General features: G+C 50.6%; 1 protein-coding gene across 1 annotated transcript; it reads left to right on the forward strand.

Annotated features, from left to right (window-relative positions):
• Positions 1-4,909: 4,909 nt before the first annotated feature.
• Positions 4,910-14,670, forward strand: Agxt (alanine--glyoxylate and serine--pyruvate aminotransferase). Its single transcript, XM_027397650.2, has 11 exons — positions 4,910-5,140; positions 5,233-5,425; positions 6,731-6,795; positions 7,335-7,435; positions 8,593-8,663; positions 9,630-9,714; positions 10,629-10,724; positions 11,380-11,449; positions 13,636-13,731; positions 14,031-14,159; positions 14,563-14,670. The coding sequence occupies exons 1-11, from the start codon at positions 4,910-4,912 to the stop codon at positions 14,668-14,670; spliced, it is 1,245 nt and encodes a 414-aa protein (XP_027253451.1).
• The last annotated feature ends 6,825 nt before the right edge of the window (positions 14,671-21,495 follow it).

The following is a 21,495-nucleotide window of genomic DNA, read 5'->3' on the forward strand; positions in this document are numbered from 1 at the left end:
TAGGGTTGAGTTCTAGGAAGTCAGACTACCCGGAGAGGCTAGGCCACACCCACAAAAACATGCCTGGACCAGCAAGGTCAGGTAGAAGAACTCTGGTGGCCTCCTGGAAAACCCCTAATATTCCAGCTCCCGCGCTTTCAAAGTTTAGGAGGACCCTACTCCTTGCCCAGGGAGGGAGGCCCCAAAGTCCATCAAGCTGTCAAGGGTGGCATGAGGAATAAGCACCATTTCAGGGTGATGTGACCAGGAGACTTGGATCCTACTCAACCTGTGTTGGCCTTGTGATCCAAGACACCCCTTTGAAGGCAGAGCCTCGATCCAGATGTGGATAGAAAGTGCAAGGTTTGTATAAGGCAGCATAGCAGGGTAAGAGAGCATGGGTGGGAACAGTGCCCTGAATAAAGAGTGCAGCCATAGGGCCTGGAGGGAGACGGGTCACGATAGACCGCAAGTCTCTTTTAAAGGGTTAAGTTGTCTTTTAACCGTTTTTATTCATCCTTTTTAGAACTTTACATATGGTTACTGTGTTCAGATCATTTCCCCCTCCCTCCTCTCCTTCCAACTCATCCCATGTCCCACACCCTTGGGCCCCTGACATTTACCCTGGGACCCTAAGTCAGGATGTGACACCACAGTTCAGAAAAGATCTGTGTTTTCTTTTTCCACCTGGATTTCAGGACATCCACTGTCCTCTCTCCCAGGCAGAGTCTGGCATGTGTGCCCACATTTTCATGTCTGAGTGTCCTGTGTCCTGAGCACAAGGCACAGGTGAGGAAACTGTCAAACCCCAGAGGTGACTAGGACATTGGCCACTGGTGAATCTGGTCAGAGGCTGTTTGGTGGGACTGAATCTGAGGGACACACACCTGGCAAAGACCAGCATCTGCCACACAGATCCTAACCTGAAGAGCGCACCTTGGGTTTGAACCCTCACCCTCTGCAGAGCTATTCAGCTGCCAGCTGGCTGGAAGGCACAGTGAGTTCTCCCCTCCAGCTAAGACTGTGGGTTTGGAGGGGGGATAAGGGAGAAATTGGAGGAGGAGAGAAGAAGACGGATTTGATCAAAGCACATTACCTGAGCATATAAAATTCTCAAAGAATAAAAGTCATTCCTTTAGATTAGAAAAATCAATCAATAAATCTTTAAAAGATTCTAAAGACAAAATATCGTATATTTTTGTTTTTAAATGTTGACAACTGAATATTGTTAATTGCAGATATATATTTATACAGATTGTCAGTGAGATAAACTCTTTGGGCTCAGTGGTCTGTGACGCTGGTCTGGATGTCACAGAACAGTGCCTCTTGGAGATATTGGCAGGAGTGGGCAGCCCGGAAGGGAAGTAAGAGACACTACGTCAGGAGTAGATGACGCCATAGCTTAAGTGACACACTCTAGCAGACTACTTTAGTAGACAAGTTCTGGACCCACAGGCCAGAGCAGCTTCACTGTTTCAGATCATGGTATGGAGTGACTAAGGCTGCTCCCCAATCCCATTGGGGACTCTGTTTAAAGAACTAGGACCCTACGGGGACCCCTCAGGCACCCAGGTTCTAATGTGGAAATGGCACACCCATCCTTGGACACACGGCAAGTCAAGGCCCATCTGTGACACACCCATCCTTGGACACACGGGAGTCAAGGCCCATCTGTGACACACTTTTGGCTCCCATTAGACACATCAACTCCAGGATACTTCTTCCAGCTTGACGTGGAAGTTGGAGCTGCCAGGACCAAGTGGCCCTTATCTCCAGGGAAACCGAGGTCGTCACCTGCCCTGATGTTTGCTGTTGTCAGTGCCCCAGCTCCCAATCACTGTGAAGCCTGTGACAACACCCTCCTGGGGTTGCGACAGCTCCTCTGGCTCCTGGCTTTGGAGGCACAGGTGAGCCTGCTTCAGCCATGAACAAAGTGCATACCCTCCTGGCTGAAGGGGAACTGCACCCACACCCCTCAGAGTGGCCCTTCATTTCCTGTATGTCCCATGAGCCATACTGGACACACAGAGCTGCATGGCATGTGTGAGGGGGTCCTGGTAGGAAGGAGCAGGTGGTAAATGCATGGTATCCCATTTACACACATGGCCTGAAGGAGGTACCCTTGGCCTGATGAAGGGTATCCAAAAGCATGGAGAAGTTCCAGGAAAGGACAGTTCCCAAGATTCCAAGAGGGAGCAGAGCCAAGAAAGGGGCACGCGTCCCAGGCAGAAAGACCACCCACCCTATGCAGGAGCCCAGGAGTACTTGCTAGATGAGCAGAGGAGAATGTGAAGGAATGAAAGGGACAAAGCCACCCAAGACCCCAAAGAGCTAGCAAAAGACAAGCTAGAAAAATCTCTGGGATTAGGGTTTGCTGGACCAGGGGAGGAGCACTGGAGGAAAGAGGAGGCTCAGAGGCAAGGAGGCTACAGGAGGAGTTGAGCTGAGTGAGGAGGGTGCTGTCCCTTAGCAAGCAGGGGCTGCTCCGAAGTCAGAAGGTTCTTGGTTATAACACCAAGTCTAGGGGCTTGGTGATGATGGCTTGAGTACACTTGGGATGAAGGAAGGGGATGACCTGGGGTTTGGAAGCTTGGACAGAGGCTTGGGCAGACTGACCATAGCATGACCCTGACGCCTGATGAGTCAGCCTTGTATCCTGATCTCTGTCCAGCTCAGGAGCAGGTCCCTGGGGCACCCCTGTTTCCCGGACACTGTGCTGGCTCCTGTTGTGTTTGGATGCATGTGACCTCAGCTGTCAAAGCCCAGGGTTTCCCATCAGAGGGGCCTTGGGTCCTATGAGGCTACCGCCGGGCCCCTAAGCACCATGAAGAAATAACCACTGCTGTCAGCAAACCTGGTCCACATCCTGCCTCCCATCATGCTGGGATACAGGGGCAGGGCCTCACCAAAGCAGGGAGGGGGGATTATATAGCCTCTATACTTCCCAGGACCCTCAGTTTAGGCTGACTCCCCATTCGTTAGGAACCAGTGTTTTCTTTCCTTTTTTCTTTTTTCTTTCTTTCTTCCTTTCTTTCTCCTCCCCCTCTTTCTTCTTCTTCTTCTTCTTCTCCTTCTCCTCCTCCTCCTCCTCCTCCTCCTCCTCCTCCTCCTCCTCCTTCTTCTTTTGGTTTCTATTGTTCTTGTTTTTGTTTAAGCAGGGTTCTTTTTTTTTTTTTTTTAGCTTTGGAGTCTATCCTGGTACTCGCTCTGTAGACCAGGCTGGCCTTTGCCTCCCGACGGCTAGGATTAAAGGTGTGCACAACCACTGCCAGGCCCCCAGCTTTCATTTATTCTTCCTGAATGTTGACCTGGCAAGCAGAGAGCTATTCTAGAGCTGATTGGTTATGAGTGTGAACTTGACTCAAGAGATCTCTGACGGGGGATGTGGGAAGTGCGCTCCCTATGTCTAAAAGGTCAGAGTTCAGCTTGTCTGCAGCAGGTGAGCCATCAGGTGTGTGAGTGGAAGAAGGGGTTTGAATTGGCGAGTGTGCAAGAGCTGCTGTGAACATAGACATTAATGTGCTCCTGTGTGAGAGAGAGCTGATGTGTGGCTGTGCAAGTGCATGAGTGTGAGACTCAGTGTATGTGAGTTAGCACATATGTAAGAGTGTGAGAATTTGTGTATGTGGAATGTATATGAGTCTCTCTGTGTGAGAGGTGTGTGTGTGTGTGTGTGTGTGTGTGTGTGTGTGAATGTGAGTTCTGTGAGTGTGACTTGTGTGAGTCTGTGTGTGAGCATGACTGTGAGAGTTAGTGTGTGGATATGAGTATGACCTGTGTGAGGGCATAGTCATATGGGTAACTGAATGAAGGGGATATTTTTTTTTTAAGATTTATTTATTTATTATGTGTACAGTGTTCTGCCTGCATGTATGTCTGCAGGCCAGAGGAGGGCACCAGATCCTACAAGCTACAGTCTCTGGGCCCCATATCCTGTTTTTGTGAATGAAATAAACACACACACACAAACGCACGCACGCACGCACGCACGCACGCACGCATGCACGTCCTTGACAAAGATATTCCTTCACTGGAAGGCAGAATATGAACAAAACATTGTAGTTAGTACATTGTAAAAATCTGTAAATAGTTGCTTTTTTTTCTCTTCCTATCTAACTTCTGAGATTCAGTGGATAGACTTGCCCACCGGTATAAATATATGTCTGCAATGCACCATTTTTAGTTACTAACATATAAAACAAAAACATATGATGTTTTGTCTTTGAAGTCTTCTTAAAAGACTTACTGATTGATTTTTCTCACTTAAGGAACAATCCTTTTTTATTACTTGAGAATTTCCTACATGTGTGTAATGTGCTTTGACCAAACCCACTCTTCCTCTCCCCTCCAATTCAATTTTTCCCTTACCTGCTCCATTTTTCCATACCCAACTTCAAGTGCTCTTTTCTCTCTTTCTTTTTTAAGCCTGCCAAAATCCCTGCATGAATGGAATGGGAGCTCACAAACCCCACCCATCTGAGGCGCTATTGCTGACTGATAATACTAGGGAGAGGCTAACCCATGCTGCAGAGGGTGGTCCTACACCATGCACATGCAGGCAGCTCCAAATGCATGAAGTTATATTGGAATGCAGCCACACCCACCCTGGCCACCATGGGAACCACTGCTCAGGTGAGTGATTGCAATATTTTGGTCCTACAGGCACTTCCTCTCTGACTCTTGAAGAAACCTTCAGATCCCTGACTGGGTTGCGTGGGGACCCAGGGAGCAGGGTATGATGTCACAGTGCTATTCTTTGGCAGGACACCAGAGGTTCCCTGCCCCCTACAGAAGGTCCAACACCTCCACTGTCCTGTCCATCCTGAAGGACAAACATCGATCAGGGTTAAGTTGACAATAAAAGGGCAGGAGCAACAGGGACTCATCAACCAGGCCTCACCTCTGAGTTCAGCGCAGAGCTAGCTGGGAAATGTTCCGGATGTTGACAAAGACCAGTGTGACTCTGGATGCCAGAGCAGCAGGTTGGGTACGGACCATGGGCTCTCACCAGCTGCTGGTGCCACCGCCAGAGGCCCTGAGCAAACCCCTGTCAGTTCCTAAGCGGCTCCTGTTGGGTCCAGGGCCCTCCAACCTGGCTCCACGCGTGTTGGCAGCTGGAGGGCTGAGGATGATCGGCCACATGCAAAAAGAGATGTTTCAGGTAGGCCTTGGTGGCAACAGCCTCTGTTTAGGGGCGGTGATCAGTTGGTGACAGGCAAAGGAAAGTGTCTCACCTGTGTGTCCACTGTCTAGATCATGGATGAGATCAAGCAAGGTATCCAGTATGTGTTCCAGACCAGGAACCCCCTGACACTGGTTGTCAGCGGCTCAGGACACTGCGCCATGGAGACTGCCCTTTTCAACCTCCTAGAGCCTGGGGACTCTTTTCTAGTTGGAGCCAATGGCATCTGGGGAATGCGGGCTGCAGAGATTGCTGAGCGCATTGGTAAGGGAGAGAGTGGTCTATGATATCCTGTTATTACCCGAGCGGCTTCCTGGGGGAATCTAGAAGCTATCTCCAACAGATCAGGCCTGTGCCATCCCTCTGCACACTCCCTCCTGTAGCCCTAACGCCCAGGTGATGCTTCCTCCAGGCAGGCATCCGGGTGTTCTCTCTGCCCCAGCAAATGACAGCAGACTGGCCTTCCAGAGTTAGAATATGATTGTTTCTGGAATTCATGGAAAAAGTGCTGCAGAAGACCCCCACCCTGGTCTGAGCCCCAGAAACTCTCTGGGGGGGGTGCCTCAGGAAGACTGGAATTTTAGAGACTGACTCCCTCCCCAAATCTCATAGCCTTGTTGATCTGTAAAACGTGGACTAGGAACAGTTCTCCCTCCGTAGTCTGAGATGGAAGAGGGCAGGCATGCTCCCAGACGTCCTGGTAGACCCGGCCTCTGCAAATGGCCTGCATGCATCCCAAGTGCATGGCCACAGTGTTGCTGGACGGCCAGAGAGCCCAGCGGGTGGGGAGCTCCCACCAGTTGCTGTTAGGTCATCATCTTCTTTCTTTCCTTCTCTTTTTTAAAATGTGCTTTTGTGTTTTGCCCTCATGTATTTCTGTGTGAGGGTATCAGATCCTCTGGAACTAGAGTTACAGACAGTTGTGAGCTGCCATGTAGATGCTGGGAGTTGAACCCAGGTCCTCTGGAAGAGCAGCCGGTGCTCTTAACCGTTGAGCCATCTCTCCAGCCCCTAGACCATCATTTTCAAAAGTAACCAGAGTAGGACAGGGCTAGGGAGGGCCTTAGGGGGACACCAGGCTTCTCTTTGCCCTTCACCGAGTCTTGGGTGGCTCAGGTCCCTCCCCTGCTAGGACCCTGGCAGTGAGCAGGTACATATGTCATGGGACTCAGAGACAAGAAGCAGGGCAGCTGTTTGGTTCCCGGTGTCACCAGACCCACAAGGTGGAGCCCTGCTTCATCTTCTTACTCTTCATTCAGCCTCTGTCAAACAGTGGGAGCTGTCTGTGAACTACACTTGGGTTAGGTGGGACCCATACCACCTGCGGTGCTCAAAGTGACCTCTATAGATGCTATCTATGCGCAGAGGCCACCAGGAGCCTCAGGTACCATAGCCTGAGGAGGAGCTTCTCAAAGCCCTGGAGGCCAGGACAGCACTGCATCCATTAGAAAAGCAGCCCCCTTAAAGCGCTTGCTCCAGCCTCCTCTGTGGCACAGCCACCAGGGAGCCAACAGGAATGGGGTGCCCCACCCTGTTTCTTATTCTCTACCCATTCTGCCCCGTCCTCAGGAGCCCGTGTGCACCAGATGGTCAAGGAACCTGGAGAACACTACACGTTGCAGGAGGTGGAAGAGGTACTGGGAACTGAGTCATTTCTGGAAGGGGCGGGCCCTGATGCTGAGGCTTGTGGCCCGCTCTGTCTTAGTGACTAGACCTGGCCATAGGAGAGGAGCCAGTACCTAAGAGCAGGTGGGAAGCCTACCTCTATGTGAAAATGAAATGGAGTCTGAGGTGCAGCCCTATGGGCAGGGCCGGTGCGGCTGCAGGCTGTGTGGACCCAGGGAGGCACAACTTGTTACTAAACTCCAGGTGCCAGCCCCTCCCTGTGGGGTCAGGCCAGTCTCAGCCTACAGTCCGGACAGGATGCTGGCCACTCTTTCTTGTTAGCAAACCTTCCACCCAGGTCCCTCCATCAGTACGCACTGACGGAAAGGGGGTGAGGCCTATCACATTCTTGCTTTCTAAGTTGACCTATTCCATTTGGGAGGGAGCTGAGTGTATGTGGACGATCCTGACCCTGCCCTCACACGCCAATGTCCCTCTGTAAGGGGCTGGTTGATCCAGGCAGAGGTCCCCATCACGTCTGCTCACAGCTGTCACCTCTGTCCCTCAGGGCCTGGCTCGGCACAAACCAGTCCTGCTGTTCCTGACCCACGGGGAGTCATCCACTGGTGTGATGCAACCCCTTGATGGCTTTGGGGAGCTCTGCCACAGGTGAGTCTGAACTGGGGTGGCAGTACCAGGGCAGAGCAAAGCCTGCAACTTGGCTGGACAATGCTGGCAGGGAGCTGCAAGCGCTGACAATGGCAAGGCATCCATCCCAAATGTCCTTTCACCTTTCTTCCTGCCGCTGTCCCACGACATGGGAGGGTTTGCTCCAAGCTGAATGCGTGTGGTCAGCTTTTATTTGCTGAGGATTCAGGGGCTGGAGTAGGACCAAGTACCCTCTAGCCAGATGCCACCACAGTGGTACTGACCTTGGAGACCCAGGGCCAGCATGGGCTGGCGCTGCCCACTGTGTGCATCTCAAAGCCTGCTCTCACCTCACTCAGGGTCCCCAGGCACCAGAGCTGCCCCTTGCCTGCACACCTTCCCCACCCCCACACAGAGGTTTACAGGAGAACTGCTCCAGGACATGGTAGCCCCTCTGGAAGCCAGCAGTATTGTCTGTAGAGTTGACCACAGGACAGAAGAGGACCTCTCCATAGCCACAGAGGGTTACTATGGCAGGGCTACCATGGTCCTCAGGGATGCCGCATTCATATGGGCAGGGTCCTCACTGAAAGAGCCCCTCAGACAGAGCCCTGTTTGCGCATGAAACCTAACTAGACAATGGGGCCCAAGCCCTGCCCATGGCTGTGCCTTCACGGTTCTATGAGGAAACCTAGGTAGAAGAGGATTAACATACTCACTTTTACTCGAGCTGGACTCTGGCCTCTAAAGGCTGCGTATCTGTGGCACACGGTCAGGTGTGTAGCTATTGATAGAGGAAGGCCCAGACCTTTGTGCTGCCAGGTTACTGGGGCCCATGCTGGCTCTTGGCACTCACAACCCTGGTTGTTTACTTAGGTTGACCCTTATCTCTCTTTGAGAAGTCCTGCCTCAGAACCATCTGGGTCATGACCCACCCACCCAGGCCCCAGTAGAGATACCTGCCCAACCCTATAGCTGCTTCTGGTTTCAAGAAGCTGCCTCAGGGAGGGGACCCTGTGTAGAAAGTGAGAGGGACCCCCTTCTGCTTCCTAGCTGCCCTTCCAAAGACTTTCAAGCCCCTCCCCCACTCCTACCAGACATCCAGGCCAGGTTGAAATCTGAACTCCCAGGATCCCTCCTGCTTCTCTGTGTTGTCTCAATACCCATGGCTCCTCCAGGTACCAGTGCCTACTCCTGGTGGACTCCGTGGCATCACTGGGTGGGGTTCCCATCTACATGGACCAGCAAGGTAAGATCATGCCCTATACCCATCCCCATATTCCAGGTCACACACACTAGCAAGCCCTGAAGCTACAGGAGGCTCAGGACGACTGTTCCTGGCCCACCACCAGACCATAACTAGGTTTACCACCGTCTCCACAGGCCCTGGCAAAAGAAGTTATGTAGCTTGAAGTTTGCTAGGCAGAGAGTCCACACAGCATGCATGGCAGGGTCTCTGGCATGGGTCCTGGCTGCATCACCTCACGGAAGATAGCAACACAATAAACAAGGGGAAAGGATCACAGGGTGGGATGAGAAGCCAGCGACCAGGAAGGGAAGACTTTTTCATAACAGCCCTTTCCTGAGAACTAGGCAGGGTGGATTCCCGAGGACAGGCAGTGACCCAATCACTTCCCAATAGGCCCGACCTCTTAGAGGCCCCAACCCTTCCATTCCACACCAAGGACCAACTTTTCAACACATAAGCCCTTGGGGGCACGTCACATGTACATCACAGCTCTGGGGCACACAGACTCCAAAGTGAATCGACAGCCTGAGTTTCTGCCAGGCCATCAGATTAGGGTGTGAGCAAGCAGCAGGAGGCAGCTGCTACTCTGGGGGTTCTTGGGAGGGACTCCAGCTGCAGTGGGAGCAGACATGAGGAGGAGAGGTGGGCCCTGTGTATCAGATGCAGCCACTCCAGTGAGCAGGTGTGTGTGTGGGGGGGGATCTTCAAACACCAAGCTGTACTGCCCAGGCCTGGCTGTTCACAGGGTTAGAGAAGCCAAGCTAAGAGGCTTCGGCCTGAGGTTGTTAAGTGTGATGAAACAGTGACAAGATCTGAAAGCAGGGTTCTCCCATACACCTCCTGGTTTCCACATATCAGTGAAATCTTGGTCCCCCAGTCACAGGACATGTCTGGACTGGACAAATACACCTCTTTGATCAATTCCTCTGTGGGATCCCAGCCACCCCCTTTTCCATCCCCTTCTAGGCATCGACGTCTTGTACTCTGGCTCCCAGAAGGTCCTGAATGCCCCACCAGGGATTTCCCTTATCTCCTTCAGTGACAAGGCCAAGTGAGTGATCCACACCTCACCCTGGGGCATGGATGCAGATGGGTGCAGTTGGCTCTTGGAGAGAGGGAGGGAAAGGCTCCATGTTGAAACCTCTCATGCTCTCCCTGCTGGGATGTCCTGAAAGCCAAGATGTGCTCCAAAGCTGGCTTGTAGTGTAGTGGTAGTGGGTGGGGGGCGAACACATGCCAGGGCCCAGGCTGTGGGCAGGACCAGAGGTTGGCATTCTGGAGGCTCCCACTGTCATGCTAAGGGGTGATTGATCCAATGTGTCTGGATGCTCAGAGCTCAGCACCCACCCTTCAACCCCAGCTCAGCTTCCAGGAGTTGGCACAGAACCTGCCAGAGACAGGCACAAGCCACCATCATCTCAGGCTCCTGGCTTCTAGATCCTAAGCCAGGCCAGTGGGAGTTGGAGGGAGAGACAGGGTCATGGAGAGAGACCTCAGTGGGTACTGACCATCAGCTGCAACCATCCCTTGGGCCCCAACCCAAACAAGTTGATGTTGGTATGGTCAGGCATTCTTCCTGTCTGTAATGTCAGACACCAGTGGTACCATAGGGAAAGAGGGGGCTGAGAGCTGTATAGTAAGAAAGGAAGGTCATCAGCAGAGAGGCGAAGGGTCGGGGAATCCCACCTGGAAAAGCAGTGTGCAACTCAAGCCTGGGCCTCAGTTTCCCCAAGAAATGAGGCAGGACAAACCTGTGGGCAGAAATGAAGAGACTAAGCCTGGTGGAGCAGTGGACTTAGATACCAATGTGACTGTCACATCCATTAAGATCTCAGAGGGTTGGCAGCCTGAACACGCTCACAAGGTCCTGTGAGCACCAGCATAGGCTTTCTGCCCCTGCACCCCTGTGGCACAGGACGGCCCCAAAACCAGGGACAAGTACTCAGATGGGTTTCTCTTGCCCAGACACAAGGTCTACTCTCGGAAGACAAAGCCGGTCTCCTTCTACACAGACATCACATATTTGGCCAAGCTGTGGGGCTGCGAGGGCAAGACCAGAATGTGAGTGTTGGCAGGGCCAGGGATGAGGGTGGTAGGGTGGCTGACCCCTCAACGCCCCCACCCTAGCGCATCCAGCCTCTTATCAGCCTCATCTCATGCCTCTGTGTGGTTGAGCCTCAGTGCTCTAATTGGAGCCTCCATGCTAGCCATTAGATTGAGGCCTCACTTGTCACCTGGCCCAGAGGCTCTGGTCCAATAAACACCACCACTACCATTTCCATAATCCTTGTTCTCCATCAACTTTCTGTACCTGGCTCCGTTATACCCTCCCATTCCAGGCCTCTTGGAAGGTTAACCAAAGATTCCACAGGCCGTCTTGGTCACAATCCCAGGAGGTTTCATATTAAATACAAGACAGGGAGCCAGAATGGTCTCTGGACTAGTGGGTACAAAGTGTCCAGTGCCAGCTTCACAGGAACATGGCGTCTTGGTAGGAAGGGGATCAACTCTGTACTTTCCCCCTTTCCCTTCCCCTACATGCTGCCAGGCCCTATGTAGGCCTTCCCTCCCTGGCACCCTGTGACTCAGAAGCAGGAAAGTGTCCCTGGGAAATGGTTGGCTTCTGCCATACAGCCTGAGCTGCTGGGGTGGGACAGTCAGCTCCTGACCCTGTCCCTTCTATGACACTGGACCAGGCTCTTTTTTTGTTTTCCAGAATTCACCATACCACGCCCGTCACCAGCTTATACTGCCTGAGGGAGAGCCTGGCGCTCATTTCAGAGCAGGTAATAGAGGGACTTCAGCCCAGGGAGAAGGGGAGGAGAAGGAAGCCCCTCTGACCTGAGTGTACCTCAGACTGGGTCCTGTGGGGTTCTCCTTTTCCCATGACACCCTCAGGTTGCTCTGGAGAAAGGAGACCGGAGGGTTCAGACACAGCAATGAAGCTGTCTACCAACAGGCCCAGGCTTCCCAGTAGGATGAGCTGTGGAGTAACTGGAAAGATGGTGCTCTTCCCCACAAGGGCCAGGGAAGAAACGGCTTCAATGAGGAGGGTAGAGCGTTAACTGTGGGCGGACTGGGAGGACAGAGCCCAGGACATACAGAGGCACTCTTAACTGACCCTTCAGTTACCGAGCAGAGCACAGGGGAGGCTAAAAGAGGGAGGCTTCCCCCAAATAGAGTGGGGCCTCTGAGAGGTAGGCATGGTGAGAGGGGTCTTAGGGATGGCGTATAAGCAGCCACGGTTGGTAAATCAATGGCTATCCTAGATTGTGTTGTTCTAACAGAAAGCCACAGGCAAAGTGATTTATAGTTGGATTTATTTGGCTGATAGTTTTTGAAAGCTAGAAAATCTAAGTTTAAGGTCAGGGCCTACATTTACTCCATCTTAACATATCTGAGGTATCACATGGGCCAGAGAGGCAGATGGAGCAAGAAAAGGATACTCTGACATTTTTTTTTTAAAGACAAAATCTCATGTAGCCCAGGCTAGCCTCAAATTTGCTGTGTATCTGAGTTCCAGGCTAGCCTTGACTTCCCGATTCTCCTGCATCTGCCTCCCAAGTTCTGGGATTACAAGCATACACCACCATGGCCTGTTACCTTAGGTTTCATGATAAACCTTACCATCAGACCCAAGCCAACACCACTTGTGGCTCCTGAATTGCTAGCCGAGTTAGTTTCCACCCAAGCCTTGGGGTCACACTTGGCCACTCACACTTACAGCACTCACCAGAGTCAAAAAGGGGTTGGCGCCGGGCGTTGGTGGTACACTCCTTTAGTCCTAGTAGAGGCAGGCGGATCTCTATGAGTTCGAGGCCAGCCTGGTCTCCAGAGCGAGTGTCAGGATAGGCTCCAGAGCTACACAGAGAAACCCTGTCTCGAAAAAATAAAAACAAAAACAAGAGAGAGAGAGAGAGAGAGAGAGAGAGAGAGAGAGAGAGAGAGAAGGGTTTTGCACTCTGCAGGTATGTTCCAGGCCAGCTGGGTGTTACTAGGTCAGTGCGTGTATCCAGTGCAAAGTCCAGTCCTAGGAAATGGAGGTGAAGTGTGGCTACAGGCCCAGTTAGTTGTGTAGGTCACCTGACAGAAAAAAACAACCAAAGTCTGGTCACATTCCTCTGGGTTCTGATGTCCCTCATTAGACCACTGCCAGCCACAGAGGCCAGGATGAGCCCCTGGGCTGAGGCTCCCATGTTTGTGTTTTTAGGATCACTCATAAAATTGCTGCATGAGGAATGGGTTGGAGATGTGGTGACCTAAATGTGTGATCTAAATGGCCACCTACACCCTGGCTAGGGCTCTGAACTGGGGGTACATCCCCGTGGAGCATGGGCTAAGACAAGGAGAGGAAGAAGTCACAGGGAGCCACGCCTGGTGGTACCTACCTGTAATCCCAGTACTCTAGAGGTTGATTCAGGATCAAGAGTTTGTGGCTAGCCTGGGCTACATACTGAGCCCCTAAAATGGAAGAAGGAAGAGTATGGGAAAAGAGGAAGCTGAGTGGGCTCTGGAGGCATTTACCCGTGGATCAGTGCGCTATGAAGATGAGCAGCCCTAGCAGCTGGCGGAGAGCAGTTGCTGATGGGCATGATATGGCCTGGAAGTCATTGTGGGGCTAGAGTAGGGAAGACCAGTTACTAGCGGTCATGCCTCACATTTTCTTGAGGCCCAGGGTCAGAATGAATAGGGCCTGACTGATAACACCACACCCATGTAGCCAGCAATCCCAGCCTCCCCCAGTGGCAACCACTGGGTACCCACTGGAGGCTGGTACCCACCTCTCTCCCTCCCAGACACAGAAAATATCCTCTTTCCTCAAGTTGGCCCAGCATAAACCCTCTTGTCTCCTCAGTGTCTGGGGTTCCAGAAGTTGCCCCAGTCCACCTAGACCACGGAGTTTTGTGAGCCCTACCAACTCAAGGAAGGGCTCCCACCCTGCCTGCTGCTCATGGCCACCTTCCCCCCACAGGGCCTGGAGAATTCCTGGCAGCAGCACAGGGAGGCTACAGCGTATCTGCACCAGCGCCTGCAGGAATTGGGCCTGCAGCTCTTTGTGAAGGACCCGGTGAGGAGCCCACAGGAAGGGGGTGTCTGCTGATTGACCCAGGCACTAGTCCAATGGGGAGGGGGAGGCTATACTCAATTGGCGAGATCAAGTGCCATGTCACAGTGGAACTTTGAGCCTCCTGAAGCTGGGGGAACCCTGCTGTGGCCACCAGGCAAGTGGCAAGTTTCTGGCCCTTCCTTTGGACTCTAAAGACCAGCACAGGTCAAGCAACCTGAGTGTCATCATAGAGGATATGAAAGCCCCTGAAGGATGTGAAGGGTCCTAGCCTATATGGCTGAACCTGGCACTTCTTGCAGGCACTCCGGCTACCCACAGTCACCACCGTGATGGTGCCTGCTGGCTACAACTGGAGGGACATCGTCAGTTATGTGCTGGACCACTTCCACATTGAAATCGCTGGTGGCCTTGGGCCCTCTGAGGAGAAGGTGAGGATGCTTCTGGACCACCAGGGCTTTGTGGTCGGAGGCACTAGAGACCCGACATTGAATCCCCACCTGTGCCGGGTCACTGCAGGGCCCAGAATAGCACCATCACCTCGGGTAGAATATCCTCAGCCTTCTCCACACACTAGGAAGGTCACACGTCAGCTTCACCAGGTCCACTCTGAGTGCCGAGTGACCATCCGGCTACATTCCTCAGCTTTCTCTGTGTTTTGGGTACAGAGGGAAAGCTGGCTCTAGCCCCTGTGCAGCATGCATGAGGTCACTTCCCTCCTGCATACCATATGGATGGTGATCTCATGTGGCAAATGAACCCTACCCTGATGAGCTCCGATTAGGAAAGGGGCTGCAAACAGAGGCTAACATCTGCCTGCTCCATGCCCACCAGGTACTGCGGATTGGCCTGCTGGGCTACAATGCCACCACGGAGAATGTGGACCGCGTGGCCAAGGCCCTGAGAGAGGCCCTGCAACATTGTCCTAAGAACAAGTTGTGAGCATCCTTCCAGCAGACTATGCCCTTCTGAAGGGACTGGGAATATAGCAGGAACCAAAAGACAGTGCAAGGCCACTGTGCTTGGGGACATCAAAGCTGCTGATGCAGCCTGATGAGGCGGGAAGGAGCAGGGTGAAGCTGCCCGTCTTCCCACAGCTGGGACCTTGTGAACACAGGACCGTAATCACCTTCCGAAAACACTGCAATCCACAGGCCACTGGCCTTTGGGAATATTCAATAAAGTGCTGGTCGGGCATCTCCTCTGACTGTGTCAAACTGGGTGGTGAAGAGCCAAGTGGGGCCCTTTAGCTGCCTGCATGGCCTCAGTGGCCCTATGAGGAGAGCCCCTTGTTCTAGAGCCTGCACACAGATCCTTTCCCGGGGCCAGGAATACTGTCTTCCGTTTCCAGATGTCACTCAGTCCCCAAACACACTCTCATAACGCTGTCTTTAAATGAATCTACAAGAACCCCACTCAAAAAGACAGCACCCACAAACACATGACTAGAACCCGAGTTCATGACCCTGAAGGCCCACATCTGATTGTGTGGGCCTCCACTCTGATTGTCATATTCCCCTGAGAGGACCATGAGCCCCAGTTCCCTGCTCTGCTTGCCCCCCAAACCTCACTTCTGGTCCAGTTGTCCAGAACACTCAGACCTGGAACACACTGGGCAGCTATACTCAGAGCCTCCCTCTTACCAAGGCTGGAGAGGCCCCCTCTTACCAAGACTGGAGAGCACCCCTCCTTACCAAGACTGGAGAGGCCCCCTCTTACCAAGACTGGAGAGGCCCCCTCTTACCAAGACTGGAGAGGCCCCTCTTACCAAGACTGGAGAGGCCCCCTCTTACCAAGGCTGGAAAGGCCCCTCTTAACAAGACTGGAGAGGCCCCCTCTTACCAAGACTGGAGAGGCCCCCTCTTACCAAGGCTGGAAAGGCCCCCTCTTACCAAGGCTGGAGAGCCCCCCTCTTACCAAGGCTGGAGAGGCCCCTCTTACCAGGTTATTAATAGGAATGCACCTCCTAACAGAGAGTTGTTGACTTGTCTATGTCCACGCCCCTTGTACAACTGGTCACAGTTGTGTTCTGGGGTCACAGTTGTGTTCTGGGGTCACAGTTGTGTTCTGGGGTAGGTTCCTGAGCCAACAGAGGCTGCTGCTCTGTGGCTCCTGGTGACCAGAAGGGACAGTCTTGAGAGAGACACAGACACAGTCACAGCAGAGCTGTGATCGGTGTCACATGGGGTCCTGGAACAGAGCAAGAAGGGGGTTCTCGGAGAGGATTCTGGGTAGTTCAGGGCCCAGAATGCCCAGGGCCATGTGGTCACTTGGACCTGGCCTTTGTCCAGAGAGCAGACCTCTCTTGATTTGATCTCCTGAGAGGCAGAGACTGAGGTACACACGTGCTTTGGCTGAGAACACACCCAGGAATCACCCTGTGGAAACCCCTCCGGCTCTGGTCCAGCAGATCAGCTGTGTCACTACACAGCATACACATCCTCTGATGAAAGCCTGCCCAGCACCTTGGACCTTCCTGCACCCGTGAGCCTGACTGTCCTTGCCTGCATGATCCCCTGAAGAAATTCTGTCCCTTTACCTGCGGGTGATGGGCTAACACCTGATTCATTTTCAGTTTGGGGCTTTGATAAACACAACTGACACAACCTCCAGATCCAAGGCTTCGTGTGACTATGTGCTTTCAGTGATTTTGAGTAAATGACAAGGATTCCAGTTACAGGCTGCCTTCGCTAGGAGATACTGTGCCTAAGAGCTTCGGACTTTCCACATCCTTGCCCAGGGAGCTGGATCCTTTTGTTCTAGCTGCTGTCAAACTAACTGCATTAGAATGTCCCCTCCCTCGGTGGTTGACAATGTCTGTTATCTTTTCATATGCCACTGACACTTGCAAGCCTTCTTTAGAGAAGTGTTGGTTCAAATATTCTGCTCAATATATGAATTTTTCCTCTTTGGGATGCTGGTTTGTAAAAGCCCTTGAGTCTCTCTCTCTCTCTCTCTCTCTCTCTCTCTCTCTCTCTCTCTCTCTCTCTCTCTCTCTCTCTCTCTCTCTCTCTCTGTGTGTGTGTGTGTGTGTGTGTGTGTGTGTGTGTGTGTGTGTGTGTGTGTGTGTGTGTGCTAGGGTGCACTTGCTATGCAGGTGCATATGAAGGCTGAAGGCCAGAGGTAAATTTTGGAATGTCTTCCACCAGTGTTTTTCCACCTTAGTTTTTGGGACAGGGTCTCTCACTGGACCTAGGTTTGTTGTTCAGCACCTTTCTTCACCTGGTGTTAGGATGACTGGTGTGCACAGCTGTACCCAGCTTTTACACAGGTGCTGGGGATGCACACTTAGGTCCTCATGCTTGCTTGGGGATAGCATTTTATCTATCGAGCCATCTCTCCAGCTCCATAATAGATTTTTTAGAAAATGTATTCTCAACCCAATCCGATTTTGTGTACCAAGGGTTTCTTGCTCTGTGGCTCACCTATTCATTTTCCTACAGATGGCTCCAAAGAGCAGGTCTGTTTAATTTCGGTAAAGTCCTCTGAGTTTTCTTTCTGTGATCTGAGATGTTTGTATCTTATTGCAGAAGTCTTTCCTACTTGGAAGCTGTTATGAATATTCCTGTCTTTTCTTTTAAAGTTATAACAGAGGTCTGTTATTTGTTTCATGGTGTGGACATGGGACAAAGTGCATTTTATCCATAGCAGTATCCAGTTGTCCTAACGGTACACTTGTTAAACAAACCTTGGTTTCTCCATTCAATTGACATGCCAACTTGGAAAAGATCATTGACTACGTATTTGTGGATTGGTTTCTGGCATCTGTTCCATTCTGGCTGCTTTTTTGGTCCTAAGTCATCAATCTACCTTATCTCAAAATTTGCAACCACCAGTAAGTCTGAATATGAAGCAATCAAGAGAGAGAGAGAGAGTGTGTGTGTGTGTGTGTGTTTTCTATTCTAAAACCTTTGGAATCTTGGGTTTATTTTGTCTGTTTCTACAGAATAGCTTCTTGGGGATTTTCATTGAAATTTACCAGCTATTGAGTTAAGGACAGTAGGAATCTTAGAAACACCACAAACTAGTTCTAATATTAGAGTTCTTTATAGATTTGTTTGGATTTTAAGTAGGTAGATAATCAAGTTGCCTATGAATGATGACATTTAGACATCTTTCCGAATATGTATACTCTTCACTTTCTTTTAAACCCAATACAAAAAAAAAAAAAAAAAAAAAAAAAAAAAAAAAAAAAAAACATGGTTAGGAGAATTTCAATCTTAGAGAAAGTGTTTAATGTTTGAATTTTAAAATTCTTATCTATTGAGTGTGTGTGTGTGTGTGTGTGTGTGTGTGTGTGTGTGTGTGTGTGTGTGTTCATTTTATGAATGGTGTCAATGCAGGTTTTCTGTAGTTCCTGTCTACTTCAGTTTGCTGAGTGTGCTGTTGGCATGCATGGCGCGCTCATCCATCCTTTGCTACTGTATGGTATTCTTACGTACTAAGCTTATGATTTAAATATCACTTTCTTCTCCTTTATTTTTGGATAAAGCTTATCTAGAACTAGAGATACTTTCTTTCTCTTATGTGTTTGCTAGAATTCAACAACACAGGACTTAAAGATGGAAACTTTCTTTATGAGAAAAAAAAATTTTCAACTCGTATGAGTCCTTCTGTTCCTCCTTCCCTTCCTCCCTCCCTCCTTCCCTCTCTCCCTCCCTTCCTTCCTCCCTTCCTTCCTCCTTCCCTTCCTTCCTCCCTCCCGCCTTCCCTCCTTCCCTCCCTCCCTTCTCTCCTTCCTTTCTCCTTCCATTTGAGACAGGGTCTCCTTATGTCCCTCAAGTTGGCCTCAAATTCACAATCTTCTTGTCTCAGCTTCCTGAGAGCTGACCAGATGTGGGGCTCTTCAGATGTTATCTTCTTGCATTAGTTTTGATAATTGTGCTATCCATGGCATGTTTGTTTCTCATCAGCTGTTAAATGTGCTAGGATGAAGTAACTCACAGTGTCCCTTTACGGACTTACTGTGTCTATGAAATTTGTGGTGACTTCTCTTTCATCATCCTCTGTATTGGTGACTTACATTTTCTCCTTTTTTCCTGTTCATCAGCCTTGCTGGAAAGTATTGTCTTTATCAGTCTTTCCAACACACCAGTGTTTGCTTGTGTTGCTTTTTCTCTGTTGTCTGTCCTCTGTTAATTTCTACTCCATTATCCTTCTTATTTGACCTCTTTTGGTTTTAATTTACTCATTTTAAATTTTTACATTCTTATCCCCCCCCCCGTTCCGTGTGTGTGTGTGTGTGTGTGTGTGTGTGTGTGTGTGTGTGTTTATACATATGCCACAGTGTGTAAAGGCCAGAGGACAACTGGCAGGAGTTGGTTTTCTCCTTCTACTATGAGGATCCCGGGAATTGAACTCAGGTCAACATATATGGCAGTAGACACTCCGGCCTACTGAGCCTTTTCACTGGCCCTCCTTTGAAATTTTTGATAAATTCTTGATTGACAAGTACTGCTTGTCCATATCTTTGGGGATTATTCTTGGTTTCTTGCTCCCTATGTTGGAAGCTTAAGAGGTTGACTTTGAAGCATAGCTTCTCTTCTAGGTGTTTCAAAGTAGTTTTCTCTCTGAGCACTGTGTCGGCTTCATCGCCAAGCTTTGATGGGCAGTGTTCTCATTATCACACAAGTCAAAATATTTTATGATATTTTTTCCTGGGACTCATTCTTGAAACCATAGAATATTTTGATTTACATTGTATAATTTACAAATATTTGGAGGAAATTCTGAATTTCCACTTCGTTTTCGGTTTTGATTTGTGTTTGTTGAGGTCAGAAAGCATATTGTCTATGGATTATAGCTCCCTGTAAATGCACTAGACCCTGGTCTTGTTGAGCAGGGTGGCCTTCTCCAGCTCAGGCTGGCTGGTGACAGACTTCTTCTAGTCCTCTGAGTACCTGTTGATTTATTTCCCATTAGGTACTGAGAGTGGGGCGTTCGTGTCTCCAAGTGACCACACATCCCCGAGGGTCCTCGTGGATTGTGGAGACTGTTTAACTTCAGTACTTCTGGGCTCAGAAATCACTTTGTATGTCATTTGCAGCCACCTTCTCTTTGTAATTTCCTGTCTTACACCTGTGTGTTTCCCATGGGCCTCTTGTCTCACAATTAAGGGATAATTCTAATGTTTGAGGCTCTATTTCTGGGAGGACCATTCCTGCCTGCTGCCTTCCAGGACTCCAACTCCCCAGGGAAGTCACCAAGGCCAGAATGAGCTGAGAGGGAGGCCTGGTCACCAAGTGTGATGACAGGAAGGTCCAAAACACTGTTCTTTTAACTTATCTGTCCCTCACCCTGTTTGACTGGTCCCAGATACACTGAATCCATTGTCCTCTAGATCCATACTGCACTGCCACCGTCATCATCCACCCCTGCCAACACACATGGGGCCCTGTGGCTGTGGGAATGGGATCACATGGTATCACGGGGCTCATTTGTTATGCATGACACTCCCTTGCTCCAGGGCCTCAGCTCCTATTCTGGGGCTTGCAGGGATCTACATAATATCATTGGCACTATGGTCATACCATGACATAAACTTGCTGTAGAAACCACTTCTGTGCTGGTCCCACTCAGAAGTGATAATTACCCCAGTCACTTAGTTGATGGGACAGTCCTAGGTGAGGTGCATATAGTCTTCAAGATCCAAAGAGGTCACCAAGTTCCAAGGCAGGCAGGACAAAGTCCCAGCCTATGTTGGACCTCTGAGCGCCAGGGCTTTGCCTGTGTGGCAGACCTTAAGATGGTACAATGATTCCCCATTTGAATTATAGAATGAGTGCATTTTATAAGCCTACAGGCACATCCAGCTGTGGCCCAAAGACGGCATGGGTCCCAGAATAGCTACGCATGTATCCCAGCTCGTTTGTAGACAATAACGTCATGTTGCAATGTCAAAAGTTGGACACCAGTGTGAGGCACTGAAGAACTTGCCAGCGATCCTTCCTGGCCCTGGTCTGCACAGTATCATCAGCACGGAACCCTTCTGTAGCATGTCTCCCAAGGCCTGCCTCATGCCCAGAGCGGGGGAGGGGGTAGCTTTGGACAGATCTAGAACTTACACTGTCCCCTTCCAAGAAGACACACTGCTTCTAGTCCCCCTTCTAATGGGACCGGAGAGGATGTGGGTCCCTTATTTGTGCCTACAGAGCAAGTTCCAGAGGCCCTGTTATCCTGTTCTACCATAGATCATATGTCTTGCACAGTGTCTTCGTAACAAATCACTATTTGGCAAAGTTTCTGTAACCCCAGCACTCTCCACAGTCCACCTGTTCTTACTGGGGTGGTTGTGGTACACTTTAAGGAGTGCTACAATCTGCTCCTGCACCCTCATGTGGTGCGTTTGGGTAGACTGTTTAAAGGGCAGTGGAGTAGGGATGGTTTCAAAATATCCCCTTGAGGACTGATAAGATGGCTGAGTGGGTAGAGTCCTGAGTTCAGTCCCTGGACTGACACATTTAGGAAAAGAAAGGAATCAACTCCTACAGGGTGTTCTCTGACCTCCACACATGAGCCATGTCACACACACACACACACACACACACACACACACACAAAGTTTTATCTGGGCATGGTGGTGCACACCTTTAATCCCTGCACTCAGGAGAAAGAGACAGACATCTCTAAGAGTCTGAGGATAGCCTGGTCTATTTAGAGAGTTCCAGGCAGGCCAGGGATACATAGTAAGACCCTGTCTAAAACAAAATTTAGTGTCCCCTTGGCCTTTCCTGCACTCACAGCTCTTGTCTCTGTTAAATGTCATCA

Source organism: Cricetulus griseus, chromosome 2 (genome assembly GCF_003668045.3).
Source record: "Cricetulus griseus strain 17A/GY chromosome 2, alternate assembly CriGri-PICRH-1.0, whole genome shotgun sequence".
In the NCBI taxonomy this organism is placed as follows: Eukaryota; Metazoa; Chordata; class Mammalia; order Rodentia; family Cricetidae; genus Cricetulus; species Cricetulus griseus.

What these genes read in the sequence shown, in the direction of transcription:
- Agxt (XM_027397650.2), top strand. Translation starts at nt 4,910, where the DNA reads ATGTTCCGGATGTTGACAAAGACCAGTGTGACTCTGGATGCCAGAGCA. An exon ending in AGCTCTTTGTGAAGGACCCG is followed by an intron (nt 13,732 to 14,030) that starts GTGAGGAGCCCA and finishes CACTTCTTGCAG; the next exon opens with GCACTCCGGCTACCCACAGT. An exon ending in TTGGGCCCTCTGAGGAGAAG is followed by an intron (nt 14,160 to 14,562) that starts GTGAGGATGCTT and finishes CATGCCCACCAG; the next exon opens with GTACTGCGGATTGGCCTGCT.